General features: G+C 42.0%; 1 protein-coding gene across 1 annotated transcript; it reads right to left on the bottom strand.

Annotated features, from left to right (window-relative positions):
- Positions 1 to 676: 676 nt before the first annotated feature.
- On the bottom strand, positions 677 to 11,661 carry LOC139406184 (CD276 antigen homolog). The gene is made up of 7 exons (XM_071148685.1): positions 11,420 to 11,661; positions 10,768 to 10,826; positions 8,775 to 9,143; positions 7,888 to 8,157; positions 7,309 to 7,398; positions 7,106 to 7,186; positions 677 to 2,105 (listed from the first exon to the last, which is right to left on the bottom strand). The coding sequence occupies exons 2-7, from the start codon at positions 10,823 to 10,825 to the stop codon at positions 2,077 to 2,079; spliced, it is 897 nt and encodes a 298-aa protein (XP_071004786.1). The 5' UTR covers position 10,826; positions 11,420 to 11,661; the 3' UTR covers positions 677 to 2,076.
- Positions 11,662 to 22,142: the final 10,481 nt, after the last annotated feature.

Raw genomic sequence — 22,142 nt, 5'->3', positions numbered from 1 at the left:
CCTTTTGTGGTGGGTGATTCTGTTACGGTTTTCATATAGTAAAGGAGAGTCGGACCAAACTGCAGCGTGTCGATTGCGATCCATGTTTATTTAAACAAACGTAAACACGACTAAACACGAACACTACAAAACAATAAACGAAACGAACGTAACGAAAACCGAAACAGCCTATACTTGCGTAAACTAACACAGAGACAGGACCAAAGACACTAAGGACATCAAGACACTCAGGACAATCACCCATGACAAACTCAAAGAATATGGCTGCCTAAATATGGTTCCCAATCAGAGACAACGATAAACACCTGCCTCTGATTGAGAACCACTCCAGACAGCCATAGACTTTGCTAGATAACCCCACTAGCTACAATCCCAATACATACACACCAAAACCCCAAGACAAAACACACCACAATACAAAAACCTGATGCCACACCCTGGCCTGACCCAATACATGAAGAAAAACACAAAATACTTAGACCAGGGCGTGACATTGGTAAGATATACAAAACCTTGCAGAGAGTATATCCAACCGACAATCTCTTAGAAAAACATAAACTACTGGAACCAAGACTTAAAAATAACAGACTTTGGCACAAGTAGTGGCTAGTAGAGGGGGGGGGGGGGGGTTAGGAGATAAGTGGTGGGTGGAATGGGCAGAAATAGGTATGCAGGGTTGCAGTTTTTTTTAATTTACATATGAATTATACTTCTACAAAATATTTTCTTGATCAATATGATCATTTCTCTGTATGTATTTCTTCAGTTTTTCTTTTGGGTGACAGCCCACAGGTACATGTTATACACACAGAATATATTCATTGAAATATATATTATTCCTGTAAACCCCTCAAAAAAAACACAAAAAAAAGACAAAACAAATAAAAACTCTATAAAACACGTTGAGTAGCCTGATCTAACTGGGGCTACCGTAGGGTAACCCCCAAGCGACCCACGCTCTGTAGTTCACAGTTATATTGTATATTTATATTCTATATTCGTTTATCTGTCATTGTGAGGTAACGTTTTAAGCTAGCAGGTTTTGTAATTCGACAGTGCAGTTAGATTAAACAAGAATTTAAGCTTTCTGCCCATATCAGATATGTCTATGTCCTGGGAAATGTTCTTGTTACTTAAAACATCATGCTAATCACACTAGCCTACGTTAACTCAACCGTCTCCGAGGGGGACCCACCAATCCTGTAGAGGCGAGCAGGCTTTGTAAAGCAACGGAATGTGAAAAAAAATTCATAGGGGAGTGTCAACTTTCTATAGGCACTGTAACATCTTCCATCAATGAGACATGACATTCACTCAGCCATAAAAATACTGTGAGACATGACATTCACTCAGCCATAAAAATACAGTGAGACATGACATTCACTACCGCGATGAACGGCAGACCTGCAAGTTAGATACAGAAAGAACCTGAATCTCTATCATTGGAGGCTGTTGAGTGGAGGACGGCTCGTAATGATGTCTGGAACGGAGCGAATGGAATGTTTGATGTATTTGATACCATTCCACTGATTTCGCTCCGACCATTACCACGAGGCCGTCCTCCCCGATTAAGGTGCCGCCAACCACCTGTGATCTCTATCCATACCTGTCTAAGTTTGAATGAGGTTTGATTGTTTCTTTCTTTCTTCATTGTCTGTGTGTCTGTGATATGTCGGGACACATAGACAATACTAAAACACATGATGACAAAACCACTTTCATTATAACGCAACACATTGCAGGTTCAGTGACAGGTTCACTGTTCAACAACACCTTTTGTGTCTACAGTTGTGTCTGTGTCCGGGTTCTTTTCCTCAAGTGTTTCCCTTATCTCAGCGTCTCAATTTGATCTCCCCCTTACGTTATGTCAATTATTTTGTATAAACACCTGGACCTAAACACTGGATATTGGACATAGATCACTAGCATCACATATCAGCTTCCATGCAAGATGACTGGTAGCAGTATGGCTCTGAGTATCTTGGCAGTACCAATGTCCTCGTGTTGTCCAGCCGTATGGACCAACAACGCAGTAACTCGTCTTCCTCATCACTGGAGAAGCTTGGGACTTGATTTCTACTGTTGTGGATTCAATTCTGCAATTTCTGCAAAAGACAAATCAGAGACTAGATATGAAAGTTATACAGATAGTCTAACTGTATAGCTTACTATAGTCTATAGCAAGTTATACACACAGACTATAGCAAGTTACACACAGTTACACAGCATATAGAGTGCTTACACCCCTTGCCATTTTTTCCTATTTTGTTGCATTACAACCTGTAACTTAAATAGATTTATTTGGATTTCATGTTATTGGACAAAGACAAAATATGAAGAAAAAAAAATGAAAATGAAAAAAAAAAAACTTGTTTAAAAAAAAAAGTGAAACGGAAAATTTGTGCGTGTTTTACGTTCGTCATAAGGAGGAGACCAAGGTGCAGCGTGATAGGAATACATTCTTCTTTAATTAACAAATAATACTTTAACAAACTAACAAAACGACTGTGACGCTGTGATAAACCGAGTGCTGATACCGGCAACTACACATAGACAATAACCCACAAAACCAAAATGGAAAATGGAAACCTAAATAGGATCCCCAATCAGAGACCACGATAAACAGCGGTCTCTGATTGGGAACCAATTCAGGCCACCAAAGACCTACATATATCTAGACAATACCCATAGATATACAAAAAACCCTAGACAAGAAAAACACAAATACCACCTTCGTCACAAAATAATAAAGAAAACAAAGAAAACTAAGGTCAGGGCGTGACAAAGGTGCGGACTCCCGGCCGCAAACCTAAACCTATATGGGAGGGTCTGGGTGGGCATCTAACCTTGGTGGCGGCTCTGGTTCTGGACGCCGCCCCCCTTCTTTACACCGAGTCCTCTCTTGTAACACAGACCCGTGGATCATCGTCGGAGGCTCTGGACTGCGGATCCTCGCCGTAGGTCCCGGGGGACCCTCGCTGCGTGGATCATCGCCGGATGTTCTGGACTGGGGACCATCGCTGGAGGTTCCGGTTTGTGGCCCGTCGTTGGAGGTTCTGGTCTGTGAACTGTCGCCAGACGCTGCTCTGGACTGGGTACTGTCGCCAGACGCTGCTCTGGACTGGGTACTGTCGCTAGACGCTGCTCTGGACTGGGTACTGTCGCCAGACGCTGCTCTGGACTGGGTACTGTCGCCAGACGCTGCTCTGGACTGGGTACTGTCGCCAGACGCTGCTCTGGACTGGGTACTGTCGCCAGACGCTCTGGACTGCCGAGGCGCACTGTAGGCCTGGTGCCGGCACTGTTGGGACCGGGCTGGTGACACACACCTCAATGCGAGGTTGGGGAGCAGGGCGTACTGGACACTGGAGGCCTGATGCGTGGTGCCGGTACTGGTGGTACCGGGCTGGTGACACGCACCTCAGGGCGAGTGCGGGGAGGAGGAACAGGATACACTGGACCGTGGAGACGCATTGGAGATCCAGAACATAGAGCTGGCTCAATATGTCCTGGCTGGATGCCCATTCTAGCCCGGCAAATGCGAGGAGCTGGAATAGAGCACACCGGGCTAGAATAGCGCACTGGAGACACCTTGAGCATCTCTGCATAACAAGGTGCCTGACCAGTTACACGCTCCCCACGGTAAGCACGAGAAGGTGGCTCAGGTCTCCTACCTGACTCAGCCAATCTCCTGGTGTGCCTCCCCCCAAAAACATCTTGGAGCTGCCTCTCGGGCTTCCGTGCTAGCCGTGTACCTTCATATCGTCGCCGTTCCTCTATTCTCCTGTATTTCTCAACGTAGTATCGCCATTCCGCTTTCGCTGCCTCTAACTCCTCCTTAGGACGGCGATACTCCCCCGGCTGTGTCCAGGGTCCTGCTCCATCTAATATCTCCTCCCAGGTCCATCTCTCCATTAAGCGCTGTTCCTCCTTTTCACGCTGCTTGGTCCTGGTTTGGTGGGTTATTCTGTCACATTCGTCATAAGGAGGAGACCAAGGCGCAGCGTGCATTCTTCTTTAATTAACGAAGACCACTTAAACAAACTAACAAAACGAATGTGACGCTGTGATAAATCGAGTGCTGACACAGGCAACTACACATAGACAATAACCCACAAAACCAAAATGGCAACCTAAGTAGGATCCCCAATCAGAGACAACGATAAACAGCTGTCTCTGATTGGGAACCAATTTAGGGCCACCATAGACCTACATATATCTAGACAATACCAAAACCCCATAGATATACAAAAAACCCTAGACAAGACAAAAACACACATACCACCCTCGTCACACCCGGACCTAACCAAAATAATAAAGAAAACAAAGATAACTAAGGTCAGGGCGTGACAGCGTGTACATGTATTATGTAATCACCCCCTGTGCAATGAAGCCCCTAGATAAGATCTGGTGCAACCAATTACCTTCAGAAGTCACATAATTAGTTAAATAAAGTCCACCTGTGAGCAATCTAAGTGTCACATGACCTGTCACATGATCTCAATAGATATACACACCTGTTCTGAAAGGCCCCAGAGTCTGCAACACCACTAAGCAAGGGGCACCCCTAAGCAAGCGGACCCATGAAGACAAAGGAGCTCTCCAAACAGGTCAGAGACAAGGTTGTGGAGAAGTTCAGATCAGGGTTGGGTTATAAAAAAATATCAGAAACTTTTAACATCCCACAGAGCACCATTAAATCCATTATTAAAAATAGTTATGCACAAGTTCTGTTTGGTTTTTTTCTCCTTTCTTGTTTGTTTCACCCCCTCAAAATATTTTTCATCTTCAAAGTGGAATGTTGTGTAAATCAAATGATAAAAACCTGCTCAAAAATCTATGTTAATTCCAGGTTGTAAGGCAACAAAATAGGAAAATGCCAAGGGGGGGTGAACACTTTCGCAAGCCACTGTACACTACAGTAAGTCACACAGATACACTATAGTAGGTATACAGTGTTAGGTTCAAATTTTCAGAGTAAAAACGTGACGGACACGAAAGTTTATTCTTCTCAGAGGATCAATACAACGTCATTTCACACAAGCACTGATGTTTAACCCTTCCTCCTGGGTCTCCTCCCACACATCTGAACAGCCAATGCATCTCTGCTGCTAGACAGAACCTTAGTGATATCTGTTCCTCTTGAGTCTCCTCCCACACATCTGAACAGCCAATGCATCTCTGCTGCTAGACAGAACCTTAGTGATATCTCTTCTTCCTCTTTTCAATTGACCTCTACCCCAAAGTGCTCACTCTTCTTATCAATGTCTGACACACGAGATCGCTTTCCTTGCACTCAACACATTCCAAGCTTAATTGCACCCACTATATACACCTTCCTCCAATAGATGAACCATGAACTTCTGGTGTAGACCCTCTAACCCTAAGCACTCAATATTTCAATAGCACACCTGATTATTAACCCTGTCCCAATTTTAGGAGTTAGTACCCATAATCCATCACCAGATACACTACAGTAAGATATACAGATATACTATAAGTTATACAGATATAATATACACTGCTCAAAAAAATAACGGGAACACTTAAACAACACAATGTAACTCCAAGTCAATCACACTTCTGTGAACTGTCCACTTAGGAAGCAACACTAATTGACAATACATTTCACATGCTGTTGTGCAAATGGAATAGACAACAGGTGGAAATTATAGGCAATTAGCAAGACACCCCCAATAAAGGAGTGGTTCTGCAGGTGGGGACCACAGACCACTTCTCAGTTCCTATGCTTCCTGGCTGATGTTTTGGTCACTTTTGAATGCTGGCAGTGCTTTCACTCTAGTGGTAGCATGAGACGGAGTCTACAACCCACACAAGTGGCTCAGGTAGTGCAGCTCATCCAGGATGGCACATCAATGCGAGCTGTGGCAAGAAGGTTTGCTGTGTCTGTCAGCATAGTGTCCAGAGCATGGAGGCGCTACCAGGAGACAGGCCAGTACATCAGGAGACGTGGAGGAGGCCGTAGGAGGGCAACAACCCAGCAGCAGGACCGCTACCTCCGCCTTTGTGCAAGGAGGAGCAGGAGGAGCACTGCAAAATGACCTCCAGCAGGCCACAAATGTGCATGTGTCTGCTCAAATGGTCAGAAACAGACTCCATGAGGGTGGTATGAGGGCCCGACGTCCACAGGTGGGGGTTGTGCTTACAGCCCAACACCGTGCAGGACGTTTGGCATTTGCCAGAGAACACCAAGATTGGCAAATTCGCCACTGGCGCCCTGTGCTCTTCACAGATGAAAGCAGGTTCACACTGAGCACATGTGACAGACGTGACAGTCTGGAGACGCCGTGGAGAACGTTCTGCTGCCTACAACACCCTCCAGCATAACCGGTTTGGCGGTGGGTCAGTCATAGTGTGGGGTGGCATTTCTTTGGGGGGCCGCACAGCCCTCCATGTGCTCGCCAGAGGTAGCCTGACTGCCATTAGGTACCGAGATGAGATCCTCAGACCCCTTGTGAGACCATATGCTGGTGCGGTTAGCCCCTGGGTTCCTCCTAACGCAAGACAATGCTAGACCTCATGTGGCTGGAGTGTGTCAGCAGTTCCCGCAAGAGGAAGTCATTGATGCTATGGACTGGCCTGCCCGTTCCCCAGACCTGAATCCAATTGAGCACATCTGGGACATCATGTCTCGCTCCATCCACCAACAACCCACCACAGACTGTCCAGGGGTTGGCGGATGCTTTAGTCCAGGTCTGGGAGGAGATCCCTCAGGAGATCATCCGCCACCTCATCAGCAGCATGCCCAGGCGTTGTAGGGAGGTCATACAGGCACGTGGACGCCACACACACTACTGAGCCTCATTTTGACTTGTTTTAAGGACATTAAATCAAAGTTGGATCAGCCTGTAGTGTGGTTTTCCACTTTAATTTTGAGTGTGACTCCAAATCCAGACCTCCATGGGTTAATACATTTGATTTCCATTGATAATTTTTGTGTGATTTTGTTGTCAGCACATTCAACTATGTAAAGAAAAAAGTATTTAATAAGAATATTTCATTCGTTCAGATCTAGGATGTGTTATTTTAGTGTTCCCTTCCCTATTTTTTTGAGCAGTGTAGTACTGTGCAGTATACGACTCACCTGGTTCTTGTGCAGTGTTTTCAGGTTCAGGTTCAGGACAGCAATGGATCATCTTCCTCCATGACTTCCTGAGGTTGGGGTCTGCAGTAACAGAGCAGTATGCCCACTTTTACAATACACAACACTACCTTGACCCTTACCGAGTTACACAACACCAGCTTACTACTGTAAGTAAATTCACAATGAGAAAGAATGAGACTCACATTTTACACAGAGAACGACGGCAGTCAACAATACGACCAATGGACAAACTGCAGCCAGGATCCATTTCAGTAAATGGTTTTCCTCTTTGGCTGTAAAGACACAATGTGAAGACCATGTTGTACATGAACTAGAAAACATGCTGTGATTTAGTTCTCTCTTGGAAACTTCTAATCTAACATGTTCCCTTAGTTGTATACCGTTTGCTTATCCTGGTTTTGACAAAGACAAAACATAGACATTTATGGACCTCATTTAAATTGGATATTCTTAATGTGCCATGCTGCGTAATGTTTCAAAAATAATTTTGGTTTACTGAGCCTCTCCACTAGGGGGCGGTGTCTGAGCTCCATTGGGTTTGAGCTGTACTTGCTTTCACGACTGTCTGAACTGTGATATTTACACATTTGTCATGTGACCTGATACACTTGAAAGACATCCTGCAATGCAGCTACTCTAGTTGAGGTGAAATGGTCTCGTCTACTGGTCTAAATCTGATTTAAATCTTTGTAATTACAGCAGTGTAACTGAAGTGAGTAGGCCTCACTGTCTCTGTACATTCACTGGATGGTAGAACTCACAGGCTGGTATGACGATAAAGTTACTCTGGGTCTCATTGAGGATGGGGTTGTAGATACTGCAGGTTATATTCTGTCCCTCTGTCACATTCACTCGGCTGCTGATGTTGTAGGTTCCTGTTCCAGGATCCTGGGTAGTCTTGGTGACAGCCTCGTGACGCTCCAGAGTACGGTTATGGGTCCTCCATGTCACCTGGTGTTCAGGGAAGCCTCCGTGGGTGGTGCACACAAGCGTCATGTCTGTGAAGTTTAATGTGGGCTTTTGGTAACTTGCTGCAGGGAGCACAATGGGACAAAGCCAGAACCAGCGTAACTATGAGACAGATGCATTGATAGTTAATGGAAATGTTTCCAGAACAGGGTATGATATTTATATTATGAGCTAAAGCTAAAATATATCACTAGCCACTTTAAACAATGCTACCTAATATAATGTTTACATACCCTACATCATTAATCTCATATGTATACTGTACTCTATATCATCTACTGCATCCTTATGTAAAACATGTATCACTAGCCACTTTAACTATGCCACTTTGTTTACATACTCATCTCATATGTATATACTGCACTCAATACCTTCTACTGTATCTTGCCTATGCCGTTCTGTACCATCACTCATTCATATATCTTTATGTACATATTCTTTATCCCCTTACACTTGTGTCTATAAGGTAGTAGTTTTGGAATTGTTAGTTAGATTACTTGTTGGTTATTACTGCATTGTCGGAACTAGAAGCACAAGCATTTCGCTACACTCGCATTAACATCTGCTAACCATGTGTATGTGACAAATAACATTTGATTTAAAGCACCATTATGTTCCAGTCCCACCCAACAACATGAGCCTGATTTAACAATATCTCTCTAATTAAGCCATAGCCTACCTGCTACATTGACAGTGATTTGGCACTCTTGAGAATTTACACCATTGATTATTAGAAAAACTTTGCAGGTCAGGAGATTGTCTCGGACATTAACTGGGTTGAGCAGGAGTGACAGATTTCCAGAAGCCAACTGATCTGTGTTAATTGTTGTCCTGTTTTTGTACCAAAGGTTTTGGTGTACATACTCCTCGTTTCCATCTTTGAAAACATGCAGCACTCTGGGGGTTAAATCTTGCCAATATATTCTTGTTTTTGTTGGGTAGTTGGGAGTTGCCAATGTGGAGCGGTCACAGGGCAGAAGGACGGGCTGTCCGATGATTCCAACAACGGTTTGCTCCTTTGGGTGTGTTGATGAAACTACTGAAATAACTTTTAAAACATAAAAGAGGCAATCGTTAGTTAAAACGCATCTCCACATTTACCATTTATGCTAATATGACATTTTCTGGTTGACTCATCGGAGAACTTTCACTGTGATGTATCGAAATAGGCCTCAAAAGAGATGACGTGTTTTGTGCAGGCTTAAAAAGAAAATGGACTTGGCATATTGTTTAAGTACTACAACTACAAGCCTGGGACTTTCCTGCCTCTCTCTATTCCCAGTTGTGACTCAGAGTTGGTTGGGTCAGGCTGGTGGTTCCCTGCTCACCCTGCTGTTGGGAAACTTCTCAGGCCTTTCTACTGGAAGTTCCTTTCACCCATTTTTTTTCAACATTGGATTCCGCTCTGACAGCACTATTGTGTTAGAGAGGAGTAGCTAGCGAATATACAGATAGAAGTTCACATAGAATGTGGCACACCATTTGGGCCCCCGAGTGGCGCAGCGGTCTAAGGCACTGCATCTCAGTGCTAGAGGCGACACTACAGTCGGTTTGAATCCAGGCTGAATCACATCCGGCTGTGATTGGGCGGCACACAATTGGCCTAGCGTCGTCCGGGTTTAGCCGGGGTAGGCCGTCATTTTAAATAGGAATTTGTTCTTAACCGACTTGCCTAGTTTAAAAAACATGCTTTCAATGTTTGCTACAGCTGAGGGATGATTTCTGTTCAAATATTGGACTAATTTTGACTTCAATAGAAATGTATAGTCTTCATTTGTCTGGATAAGATACGGGCCTACTGTTCTGTCACAATTCAATAGCCAGGTAACCAAGGTGTTGGTAGGGCTATCTAATCTAGTGTAAACCTGGCTACAGCAGAGGACCTGCCTCTGCTTACGACTCCACCGTAGATGTGGTTGATAACAGCGAGCGATAGGTCATGACTCCGTAAAACTTCCAGCTCTGATTAGAATCAGACACAGCCAATAGTTATAATATAATAAAATAAGAACAAGTTGAAATGATTATAAATATTTTTTTTAATTTTACCTTTATTTAACCAGGCAAGTCAGTTAAGAACAAATTCTTATTTTCAATGACGGCCTAGGAACAGTGGGTTAACTGCCTGTTCAGGGGCAGAATGACAGATTTGTACCTTGTCAGCTCGGGGGTTTGACCTTGCAACCTTCCGGTTACTAGTCCAATGCTCTAACCACTGGGCTACCCTGCCACCTCCGGGCAATCAATATATAATATGATGCTCCATTGAGATGAAAAGGCACATATTTGCTTCTGTGCATTTGTCACACAGTTATTTGTTTGGTGTGGGGGGACACACCACATCGATTTAGCGGTTCTGAAGAAATCCACCCGGTCGACATTTTCGAAAGTCTACGTCTTCATTGACGTCAAACAACTTTCACAATCCAAGACCAGTTTTATAATGAGACTTCCTTTTTGTGTGTGTGTGTGTGTTCCCTTTCTGATAACAAGGTTGTCCTTACTAACACCGTTTTGGACCATGTCATCTACAGGGTCCAGTATGTGCAGCCGCTTGGTGCTCTGCTCACAGTGTACACTAGATAGAAATCAGAGCGGGTGGTGGCCTATAACCTCGTGGCTGTCTATGTTGATGAATGAAAACAGTAGTGAACTTAGCTGTGGAAACTTACCATACAGCAGAACAGCTAAGACAATCCCAACAGCCATTTTGAGATGAACGCAGACCATTCTAAGGGAAGAAATATGTAGCAAAATAGTTAAATGAACCACATTGTCTATAAATGGGAAGTTTATGCAAATCCAAAAGGAAAGGGAGGAGGAGATTTCATAAAGAAGGGGATACCATTTCATCCTGACGTGACAATCACATTCAGTCGAATATACCATGTCAAATAGCCTGTCAGCTATCGCCCTCAGAGGCAAGAACTTTGACACATTGGCATGTTGACACTGCAACTGTTTATTTTTGATCAAACCTTTTTTTAAACTAGGCAAGTCAGTTGAGAACAAATTCTTATTTACAATGACGGCCTACAAAAGTTAAGCATTAACATAACTGACACATTGTTGTTGAGCTACTGCTGAGGTTTGTTATTCCTTTTCTAGTTTGATTTACAAGCTGCTATGGAGAAGATATGGAGTTTCACAGAGAAACGTTCCACTTTAAACACAAACAAAAGTTACAAGGAAGTTGATTTGATGCCAGCTTTCAGTTCATCGAAGAAGGAAACACTTTTTTTAATAAGATCATACAAGAGTTTTTTTTTTTTTTAAAGCATTCCCATATCCTCATGTAACACAATTCCATGAGGAAGAACTCACCAGCAGACTGAAGCCTTTGTAGATTATAATCCTGATCAGACTGGCAGACAGCGAATGATCTTTGGTGATGATATAGCACTGCAATGAATGAGCCACACCCCCCTCCTCCAGGGATGTCACCAAGACCTGGCTTTTTGATTTTGGATCAGCCTCAAATCTTTTGAGCTGCTGAAATGGTGTAAAAAAAAAATGTAGTCAACTGACTGCGCAACTTGCGAGACCTAGACACCATTCTGAGAAGTGGCAGAGCATCGCTCCGCTGTGCAAAGGCAGCACGACACCACTGACTTTTAAAACAGGAAGTTGAAACTTCCCAATTCTACCAATGAAATTAAAATGCACTCGTTCCAGCTTGGTGTTGCAGTGATGCCGTGACAAAACTAAATTCCCCTTTAAGGCGTCCTCATGCTTCCCAAAACAGTTAATTTATACACTACCAGTCAAAAGTTATTTTTACTATTTTCTACATTTTTGTTCCTTATTGACTGACCTTCATGTCTTAAAGTAATGATGGTCTGTCATTTCTCTTTGCTTATTTGAGCCGTTCTTGCCATAATATGGACTTGGTCTTTTACCAAATAGGGCTATCTTCTGTATACCACCCCTACCTTGTCACAACACAACTGTTTGGAAAAAACGCATTACGAAGGAAAGAAATTCCAAAAATTAACTCTTAACAAGGCACACCTGTTAATTGAAATGCATTCCAGGTGACTACCTCATGAAGCTGGTTGAGAGAATGCCAAGAATGTGCAAAGCTGTCATCAAGGCAAAGGGTGGCTACTTTGAAGAATCTAAAATATAGTTAAATAACACATATGGAGTCATGTAGTAACCAAAAAAGTGTTAAACAAACACTTTTTGGGTTACTACATGATTCCATATGTGTTATTTAATAGTTTTTAAGTATTCACTATTATTCTACAATGTAGAAAATAGTAAAAAATAAAGAAAAACCCTTGAATGAGTCCAAACTTTTGACTTGCACTATATATTATGGCAGCCTTTTGTGACAGTTTAGTTCATTTTTGTCTTAGGCCAGGTTTTTTTGTGACTAAAATCTCCTCTGCAAAAATGTATGACATATCTTAAGTAATCTATTGAGAGAGAGAGAGAGAGAGAGAGAGAGAGAGAGAGAGAGAGAGAGAGAGAGAGAAATAAATCAATCATGTAAACGTTTTTTTTCTATTGTGTTATTGACTGTTTATTCCATGTGTAACTCTGTGTTGTTGTTTCTGTCGCACTGCTTTGCTTTATCTTGGCCAGGTCACAATTGTAAATGAGAACTTGTTCTCAACTGGCCTACCTGGTTAAATAAAGGTGAAATAAAAAAACCTGAAATAGAAGAAGTGTAGGACTCAGAGAGAGAGAGAGAGATAAGTGGGGGACTCCTACAAAGGGGGATATGAAAGACAAAAAGAGAACAAGAGAAAGAATGTTTCAAAAGAAAGTGGAAGAAGAAGAAGAGAAATCAGGGGAAGAGAAAGGAAAGGGGAAGAAGAAGAATCAGGGAAAGAGAAAGGAAAGGGGAAGAAAAGAGGAATCAGGGAATGAGAAAGGAAAGGAGAAGAAGAAGAATCAGGGAAAGGGAAAGGAAAGGGGAAGAAAAGAGGAATCAGGGAATGAGAAAGGAAAGGGGAAGAAAAGAGGAATCAGGGAAAGAGAAGGGAAAGGGGAAGAAAAGAGGAATCAGGGAATGAGAAAGGAAAGGAGAAGAAAAGAGGAATCAGGGAAAGAGAAAGGAAAGGGGAAGAAGAAGAAGAATCAGGGAAAGAGAAAGGAAAGGGGAAGAAGAAGAAGAATCAGGGAAAGGGAAAGGAAAGGAGAAGAAGAAGAATCAGGGAATGAGAAAGGAAAGGAGAAGAAAAGAGGAATCAGGGAATGAGAAAGGAAAGGAGAAGAAAAGAGGAATCAGGGAAAGAGAAGGGAAAGGGGAAGAAAAGAGGAATCAGGGAATGAGAAAGGAAAGGAGAAGAAAAGAGGAATCAGGGAAAGAGAAAGGAAAGGGGAAGAAAAGAGGAATCAGGGAAAGAGAAAGGAAATGGGAAGAAGAAGAAGAATCAGGGAAAGAGAAAGGAAAGGGGAAGAAAAGAGGAATCAGGGAAAGAGAAAGGAAAGGGGAAGAAGAAGAATCAGGGAAAGGGAAAGGAAAGGGGAAGAAAAGAGGAATCAGGGAATGAGAAAGGAAAGGGGAAGAAGAAGAAGAATCAGGGAAAGGGAAAGGAAAGGAGAAGAAAAGAGGAATCAGGGAAAGAGAAAGGAAAGGAGAAGAAGAAGAAGAATCAGGGAAAGAGAAAGGAAAGGGGCAGAAAAGAGGAATCAGGGAAAGAGAAAGGAAAGGGGAAGAAGAAGAAGAATCAGGGAAAGAGAAAGGAAAGGGGAAGAAGAAGAATCAGGGAAAGAGAAAGGAAAGGAGAAGAAGAAGAAGAATCAGGGAAAGAGAAAGGAAAGAAGAAGAAGAATCATGGAAAGAGAAAGGAAAGGAGAAGAAGAAGAAGAATCAGGGAAAGGGAAAGGAAAGGTGAAGAAGAAGAAGAATCAGGGAAAGAGAAAGGAAAGGAGAAGAAGAAGAAGAATCAGGGAAAGGGAAAGGAAATGAGAAGAAGAAGAAGAATCAGGGAAAGAGAAAGGAAAGGAGAAGAAGAAGAATCAGGGGAAGAGAAAGGAAAGGAGAAGAAGAAGAAGAATCAGGGAAAGGGAAAGGAAATGAGAAGAAGAAGAAGAATCAGGGAAAGAGAAAGGAAAGGAGAAGAAGAAGAATCAGGGGAAGAGAAAGGAAAGGAGAAGAAGAAGAAGAATCAGGGAAAGGGAAAGGAAAGGAGAAGAAGAAGAATCAGGGGAAGAGAAAGGAAAGGTAGACTTCTCTTTGCTAATAGGTGAAACCTGAAGAGACAGTTTGAATTGACTACAAACATTCTGTATTACACTACGTGACATGTTGTAATACCTCCATTACATTTAACAGACTTGTCCAGATCCAGTTACTGGGGCAGTCAGCGTTAAGTCACATGTTGTAATACCTCCATTACATTTAACAGACTTGTCCAGATCCAGTTACAGGAGCAGTCAGCGTTAAGTCACAGGTTCTAATAACTTCCTGTTTCCCTTTGGAGTAGTTTGATTGGGCACAGTTCATGTCAATAGGGAATGTGTGTGTGTGTGTGTGTGTGTGTGTGTGTGTGTGTGTGTGTGTGTGTGTGTGTGTGTGTGTGTGTGTGTGTGTGTGTGTGTGTGTGTCAGCTGGGGATGATTCATTTCTAGAACAATTATTTTTTAGTTCCAGGAACCGTCTCCCTTCTGTTAGCAGTGGTGGGTCTCTCTCTCTGTGTGTGTGTGTGTGTGTGTGTGTGTGTGTGTGCACTTCTTAGAATATCAAATACCACCACAGTAAGTAAGACACATTTTGTTCCTGGAAACTACCCCTTCATTTCCTACTACTGATGGGGTTCACTGCCTACCTGAGAGAGAGACGGAGAAGGAGAGACAGATACGGAGAGACAGAGGCGGAGAGACAGAGGCGGAGAGACAGAGACAGAGAATGAGACGAAGACAGAGACAGAGAATGAGACAGAGAATGAGACAGAGACAGAGACAGAGAATGAGACAGAGAATGAGACAGAGACAGAGAATGAGACAGAGAGAGACACAGAGAGAGAGACAGAAGCAGAGCTAGAGACAGACAGAGAGAAATAGTCAGACAGAGAGACAGAGAGACATGGAGACACAGAGAGAGACAGGGAGACACAGAGAGAGACAGAAAGACAGAAAGACAGAGAGACAGATAGAGAGACAGGGAGACACAGAGAGAGACAGAAAAACAGAGAGACAGACAGAGAGACAGAGACAATCACATTTGAATGCAACCAAACATTTCAGATAAAGAATTATTAAAGCCTTAGAAATGTAGAATCAGCAGCTCCTCCTTTTAGGTAGTTGATCAGTGTTAAATAGAGCTGCAGGCCTGTAATGATCCGGTCATGGTAAGTGGATCACAGAGAGCTGTAGGCCTGTAATGATCCGGTCATGGTAAGTGGATCACAGAGAGCTGTAGGCCTGTAATGATCCGGTCATGGTAAGTGGATCACAGAGAGCTGCAGGCCTGTAATGATCCGGTCATGGTAAGTGGATCACAGAGAGCTGTAGGCCTGTAATGATCCGGTCATGGTAAGTGGATCACAGAGGGCTGCAGGCCTGTAATGATCCGGTCATGGTAAGTGGATCACAGAGAGCTGCAGGCCTGTAATGATCCGGTCATGGTAAGTGGATCACAGAGGGTGGAGGGGAGGGCGGCGGTCCTTGAAAACAATTTACTAAACAATTTAGAAAGTAACTGTAAATGCAGAAGCTGCTTAGAAAATATAAACTAAATTAAGGAAACCTGTTCTACAGTTGAAAAATAACAAATGTTTGTTTCCTAGAAATGATGATAGACAACACAGACACTAACCTTGTCTCTCACAGCAGTATTCGTCTAAGTGGATTACCCATTTTTTTTTACCTTTATTTAACTAAGTCAGTTAAGAACAAATTCTTATTTTCACTGATGGCCTAGGGACAGTGGGTTAACTGCCTGTTCAGGGGCAGAACGACAGATTTGTACCTTGTCAGCCTCAGGGGTTTGAACTTGCAACCTTCCGGATACTAGTCCAACGCTCTAACCACTAGGTTACCCTGCCGCCCCATAACAAGTCCGTAGATCCAGCGCACTGCACACATGCCTTTCACCAACAACAAGAAATGTCATGACCTTTTGGACCATACGTAACTTACACGGACAAATGTTTGAATTGTGCCCATAATGAAATTGACCATCAAGTCAGAATATGACCTTTGCAGTTTTACAGACGTTTACAGCTTAAACTGTAACCTACATGACATCACATGAACTAAATTAAGTATATAGCTGGTGTCTATTCCACTGTCTCATCAGCCCAACCAGGCAATTTATAAACTTGATTTCCACTATAAAAAGCATCTAGACATTATCTCACATTACTTTTAGTCTAATATTTAGTTTTCAACAGCAGATATTTGTATTAACCTTGCTGTCTGTAACATTGTTTCCATAGTCAAATTTGATTTCCAGCTGTCCCATAGTGATGAACATGTTGGGAGTCGGGACGATACGGACAGACAGACAGCGTTTCTCATACAGTCAAAAGCATGAATCAGCTGGCATCCTTTTTATGGATATGTACAAAGAAATGTCAATTGGAAACAAAGTGCAGTTAGTTTGAAGTATTTCCAGCTTCAGTTTGAAGTGATTGTGTTAACTGTGTTGTTGGCTAGCTCCTCTGAACAACAGCGTCCTGACGAGAGAGCACATTTTCTATGCCAGGTGAAATCACACCTCATTAGCTCATTGTTATGGATGTATCTAAATAAATGTCACTAGAAAACAGCTTAAACAAATGCAAATGAAGCTACTTTGTTGTTATTCTGGCTGCACTTTTTGACGTGACTGTAAGTTAGCCGTAGTTGGCTAGCTAGCAAGCAAGGGATAAGAAGTTGACAGCCAGTATGGCAATAGAACATTTAGAACAAACAAGAGAGACAGAGAGAGACAGAGCAATGACTGGGTCGCGTCTCTGGCAACCCGAAGCGATAGAATGAACGACCAGCAGGGTTAGGTAGCAACCCTAGATTTGTGTCGGGACTATATCTTGTGGAAGGACGAAATAGGAATCAATTAATCAAAATATATTTTTTTTATGAAAATATGTCAATCATTATTTAAATATGCGGGTAACCCGTTGTATAAAAGTGATAATGCCCTCGAAGACGGTGTTTAGAGGATATATTGACACGGTTTGCCTGCCCTTGAATTCATCAAAACCATTACCATTATATCCTCCAAAACATCGGCTTCTCAAATCAAATCACATTTTATTGGTCACCCACACATATTTAGCCGATGTTACTGCTTGTGTTCCTAGCCCCAAACAGTGCATGTTTATTTATATATATTTATATGTAACAATTCACAATGCATAGAAATCTAAAAGTTTAAAAAAATGAAAATAAGAATATATAAATATTAGGATGAGCAATGTCAGAGTGGCATTGACTGAAGTATTTTTAATCCACCATTGTTGGCCTGCCTGTGCCAGGTGTTTGTGATTGTTAACTTGTCTGGGAACGCAACAGCCAATGAAATTGCAGAGAGCGCCAAATACAGATCAACAGAAACTTCATAAATCAAATTTCTCAAACATACAAGTATTAGGCCCCATTTTAAAGATAAAATTCTCGTTAAACCAGCCACAGTGTCTGATTTCCAAAATGCTTTACAGCGAAAGCTCCACAAACGATAATGTTAGGTCACCACCAAGCCACAGAAAAACCCAGCAATTTTTCCTACCATAGAGAGGAGTCACAAAAAGCACAAATAGAGATAAAATTAATCACTAACCTTTGATGATCTTCATCAGATGACACTCATAGGACTTCATGTTACACAATACATGTATGTTTTGTTCGATAATATATTTATTTATATTTATATAAAATAATCTCATTTTACATTGGAGCGTTACGTTCAGTAGTTCTAAAACTTGATTGTGCAGAGAGCCACATGAATTCACAGAAATACTCATTCTAAATGTTGATGAAAATTCAAGTGTTATGAATGGAATTTTAGATACAGTTCTCCTTAATGCAACCGCTGTGTCAGATTTTTTTAAAACTTTACGGAAAAAGCGTAATCTGAGTACGGCTCTCAAACCCAAGCCCAAACCAGCCAAAATAAATATACGCCGTGTTGCGCAGTCAACATTAGTCATAAATAGCATTATAAATATTCACTTACCTTTGATGATCTTCAACAGAATGCACTCCCAGGAATCGCAGTTCCACAATAAATGTTTGTTTTGTTTGATAATGTCCATCATTTATGTCAATTTATGTCCAAATAGCTTCTTTTGTTAGGGCGTTTGGTAAACAAATTCAGGTCCAGTCGGACGAAAAGTTCAAAAAGTTATATACAGGTCGAAGAAACTTGTCAAACTAAGTATAGAATCAATCTTTAGGATGTTTTTATCATAAATGTTCAATAATGTTCCAACCGGAGAATTCCATTGTCTGTAGAAAAGCAATGGAACGGAGGTCGCTCTCATGTGAAATGCGCATGACCAGCCCGTGGCTCTCTGCCAGACCACTGCCTCAAAGAGCTCTCATCCGGTCCCACTTCACAGTAGAAGCCTGAAACAACGTTCTAAAGACAGTTGACATCTAGTGGAAGCCTTAGGAAGTGCAACTTGACCCATATCCCACGGTGTATTCAATAGGGCTGAGTTCAAAAACTACAAACCTCAGATTTTCCACTTTCTGTTAGGATTTTTTTCTCAGGTGTTTGCCTGCCATATGAGTTATGTTATACTCACAGACATCATTCAAACAGTTTTAGAAACTTCAGAGTGTTTTCTATCCAAAACTAATAATAATATGTATATATTAGCATCTGGGACTGAGGAGGAGGCAGTTTACTCTGGGCATGCTTTTCATCCAAAAGTGAAAATGCTGCCCCCTATCCTAAATAAGTTTTAATTAAGAGCTTGGCCTTTTGTATAAAAGCATTCCAGTTTGTGTCAGTCCGGTCAGTGTGCAGCAGTGATTAGTTTATGTGTATATATATATATATATACTGTTGAAGTCTGAAGTTTACATACACCTTAGCCAAATACATTTAAACTCCATGTTTAATCATTCCTGACATTTAATCCTATTAAAAATTCCCTGTCTTAGGTCAGTTAGGATCATCACTTTATTTTAAGAATGTGAAATGTTAGAATAATAGTAGAGAGAATTATTTATTTCAGCTTTTATTTCTTTCATCACATTCCCAGTGGGTCAGAAGTTTACATACACTCAATTAGTATTTGGTAGCATTGCCTTTGTTATTTAACTTAGTCAAACGTTTCGGGTTGCCTTCCAGAAGCTTCCCACAATAAGTTGAGTGGATTTTGGCCCATTCCTCCTGACAGAACTGGTGTAACTGAGTCAGGTATGTAAGGCCTCCTTGCTCACACACGCTTTTTCAGTTCTGCACACAAATTTTCTATAGGATTGAGGTCAGGGCTTTGTGATGGACACTCCAATACCTTGACTTTGTTGTTCTTAAGCCATTTTGCCACAACTTTGGAAGTATGCTTGGGGTCATTGTCCATTTGGAAGACCCATTTGCGACCAAGCTTTAACTTCCTGACTGATGTCTTGAGATGTTGCTTCAATATATACAGATCATTTTCATACCTCATGAAGCCATCTATTTTGTGAAGTGCACCAGTCCCTCCTGCAGCAAAGCACCCCCACAACATGATGCTGCCACCCCCACAACAATGATTCTGCCACCCCTGTGTTTCACGGTTGGGATGATGTTCTTCGGCTTGCAAGCCACCCCTTTTTCCTCCAAACATAATGATGGTCATTATGGTCAAACGGTTCTATTTTTATTTCATCAGACCAGAGGACATTTCTCCAAAAAGTATGATCTTTGTCCCCATGTACAGTTGCAAAACATAGTCTGGCTTTTTTATGGTGGTTTTGGAGCAGTGGCTTCTTCCTTGCTGAGCGGCCTTTCAGGTTATGTCGAGATAGGATTCGTTTCACTGTGGATATAGATACTTTTGTACCTGTTTCCTCCAGCGTCTTCACAAGGTCCTTTGCTGTTGTTCTGGGATTGATTTGCACTTTTTGCACCAAAGTACGTTCATCTCTAGGATCTCTATTTTCCAAGCTGTTTAAAGGCACAGTCAACTTAGTGTATGTACATTTATGACCGACTGAAATTGTGATATAGTGAATTATACGTGAAATAATCTGTCTGTAAACAATCTTTGGAAAAATATCTTGTGTCATGTACAAAGTAGATGTCCTAAAGGGCACCCCCTATTTGTGTTGAAAAACATTATTAGACTGTTGTCTGTTTGAATATGTGATATCTGTCTTGTAAGACAGTTGAACGGAGCTCCTGGAGCTGAAGAGCATGAAAATTATGTAGCCTATGGAGATTGTTCCTTTTTTTGTGACGCTGAAAATTGTTGTCGCATCCTAATAGTCTGATTCCTGTGCTCCACTCCTTGATGCAAATAAACTGTTATGTTTAGCTTAGTCCCGACCTCACCTCGTGTATCGTTCTTCTTCTTGTCTTCGCACAGTACGGCTACAGGAATAGGTTGTTTGTTATTCCCGCTAGGTTGCATGCATGGAAATATTTTAAGTGTTCAATTATTGGTAAGCGATCTATGATTTTTAAGTCATTAATTTGCATTTTATTGCATGACATACAGTGGGGCAAAAAGGTATTTTATTCAGCCACCAATTGTGCAAGTTCTCCCACTTAAAAAGATGAGAGAGGCCATTTTCATCATAGGTACACTTCAACAGACAAAATCAGAAAAATAAATCCAGAAAATCACATTGTAGGATTTTTTATTAATATATTTGCAAATTATGGTGGAAAATAAGTATTTGGTCACCTACAAACAAACAAGATTTCTGGCTCTCACAGACCTGTAACTTCTTCTTTAAGAGGCTCCTCTGTCCTCCACTCGTTACCTGTATTAATGGCACCTGTTTGAACTTGTTATCAGCACAAAAGACAACCTCCACAACCTCAAACAGTCACACTCCAAACTCCACTATGGCCAAGACCAAAGAGCTGTCAAAGGACACCAGAAACAAAATTGCAGACCTGCACCAGGCTGGGAAGACTGAATCTGCAATAGGTAAGCAGCTTGGTTTGAAGAAATCAACTGCGGGAGCAATTATTAGGAAATGGAAGACATACAAGACCACTGATAATCTCTCTCGATCTGGGGCTCCACGCAAGATCTCACCCGTGGGGTGAAAATGATCACAAAAACGGTGAGCAAAAATCCCAGAACCACACGGGGGGACCTAGTGAATGACCTGCAGAGAGCTGGGACCAAAGTAACAAAGCCTACCATCAGCAAGGGCATTGAAGATGAAACGTGGCTGGGTCTCTCAGCATGACAATGATCCCAAACGCACCGCCCGGGCAACAAAGGAGTGGCTTCGTAAGAAGCATTTCAAGGTCCTGGAGTGGCCTAGCCAGTCTCCAGATCTCAACCCCATAGAAAATCTTTGGAGGGAGTTGCAAGTCCGTGTTGCCCAGCAACAGCCCCAAAACATCACTGCTCTAGAGGAGATCTGCATGGAGGAATGGGCCAAAATACCAGCAACCGTGTATGAAAACCTTGTGAAGACTTACAGAAAACGTTTGACCTCTGTCATTGCCAACAAAGGGTATATAACAAAGTATTGAGATAAACTTTTGTTATTGACCAAATACTTATTTTCCACCATAATTTGCAAATAAATTCATTAAAAATCCCACAATATGATTTTCTGGATTTTTTTTTTCTCATTTTGTCTGTCATAGTTAAAGTGTACCTATGATGAAAATTACAGGCCTCTCATCTTTTTAAGTGGGAGAACTTGCACAATTGGTGTCAGACTAAATACTTTTTTGCCCCACTGTAAGTATTTGATACATCAGAAAAGCAGAACTTAATATTTGGTACAGAAACCTTTGTTTGCAATTACAGAGATCATACATTTCCTGTAGTTCTTGACCAGGGTTGCACACACTGCAGCAGGGAATTTGGCCCACTCCTCCATACAGACCTTCTCCAGATCCTTCAGGTTTCGGGGCTGTCGCTGGGCAATACGAACTTTCAGCTCCCTCCAAAGATGTTCTATT

The sequence above is a fragment of the Oncorhynchus clarkii genome, chromosome 3 (assembly GCF_045791955.1).
Source record: "Oncorhynchus clarkii lewisi isolate Uvic-CL-2024 chromosome 3, UVic_Ocla_1.0, whole genome shotgun sequence".
NCBI classification, from domain to species: domain Eukaryota; kingdom Metazoa; phylum Chordata; class Actinopteri; order Salmoniformes; family Salmonidae; genus Oncorhynchus; species Oncorhynchus clarkii.
The sequence above is the reverse complement of the archived record's forward strand: the minus strand, read 5'-3'. Positions and strand labels throughout refer to the sequence as shown.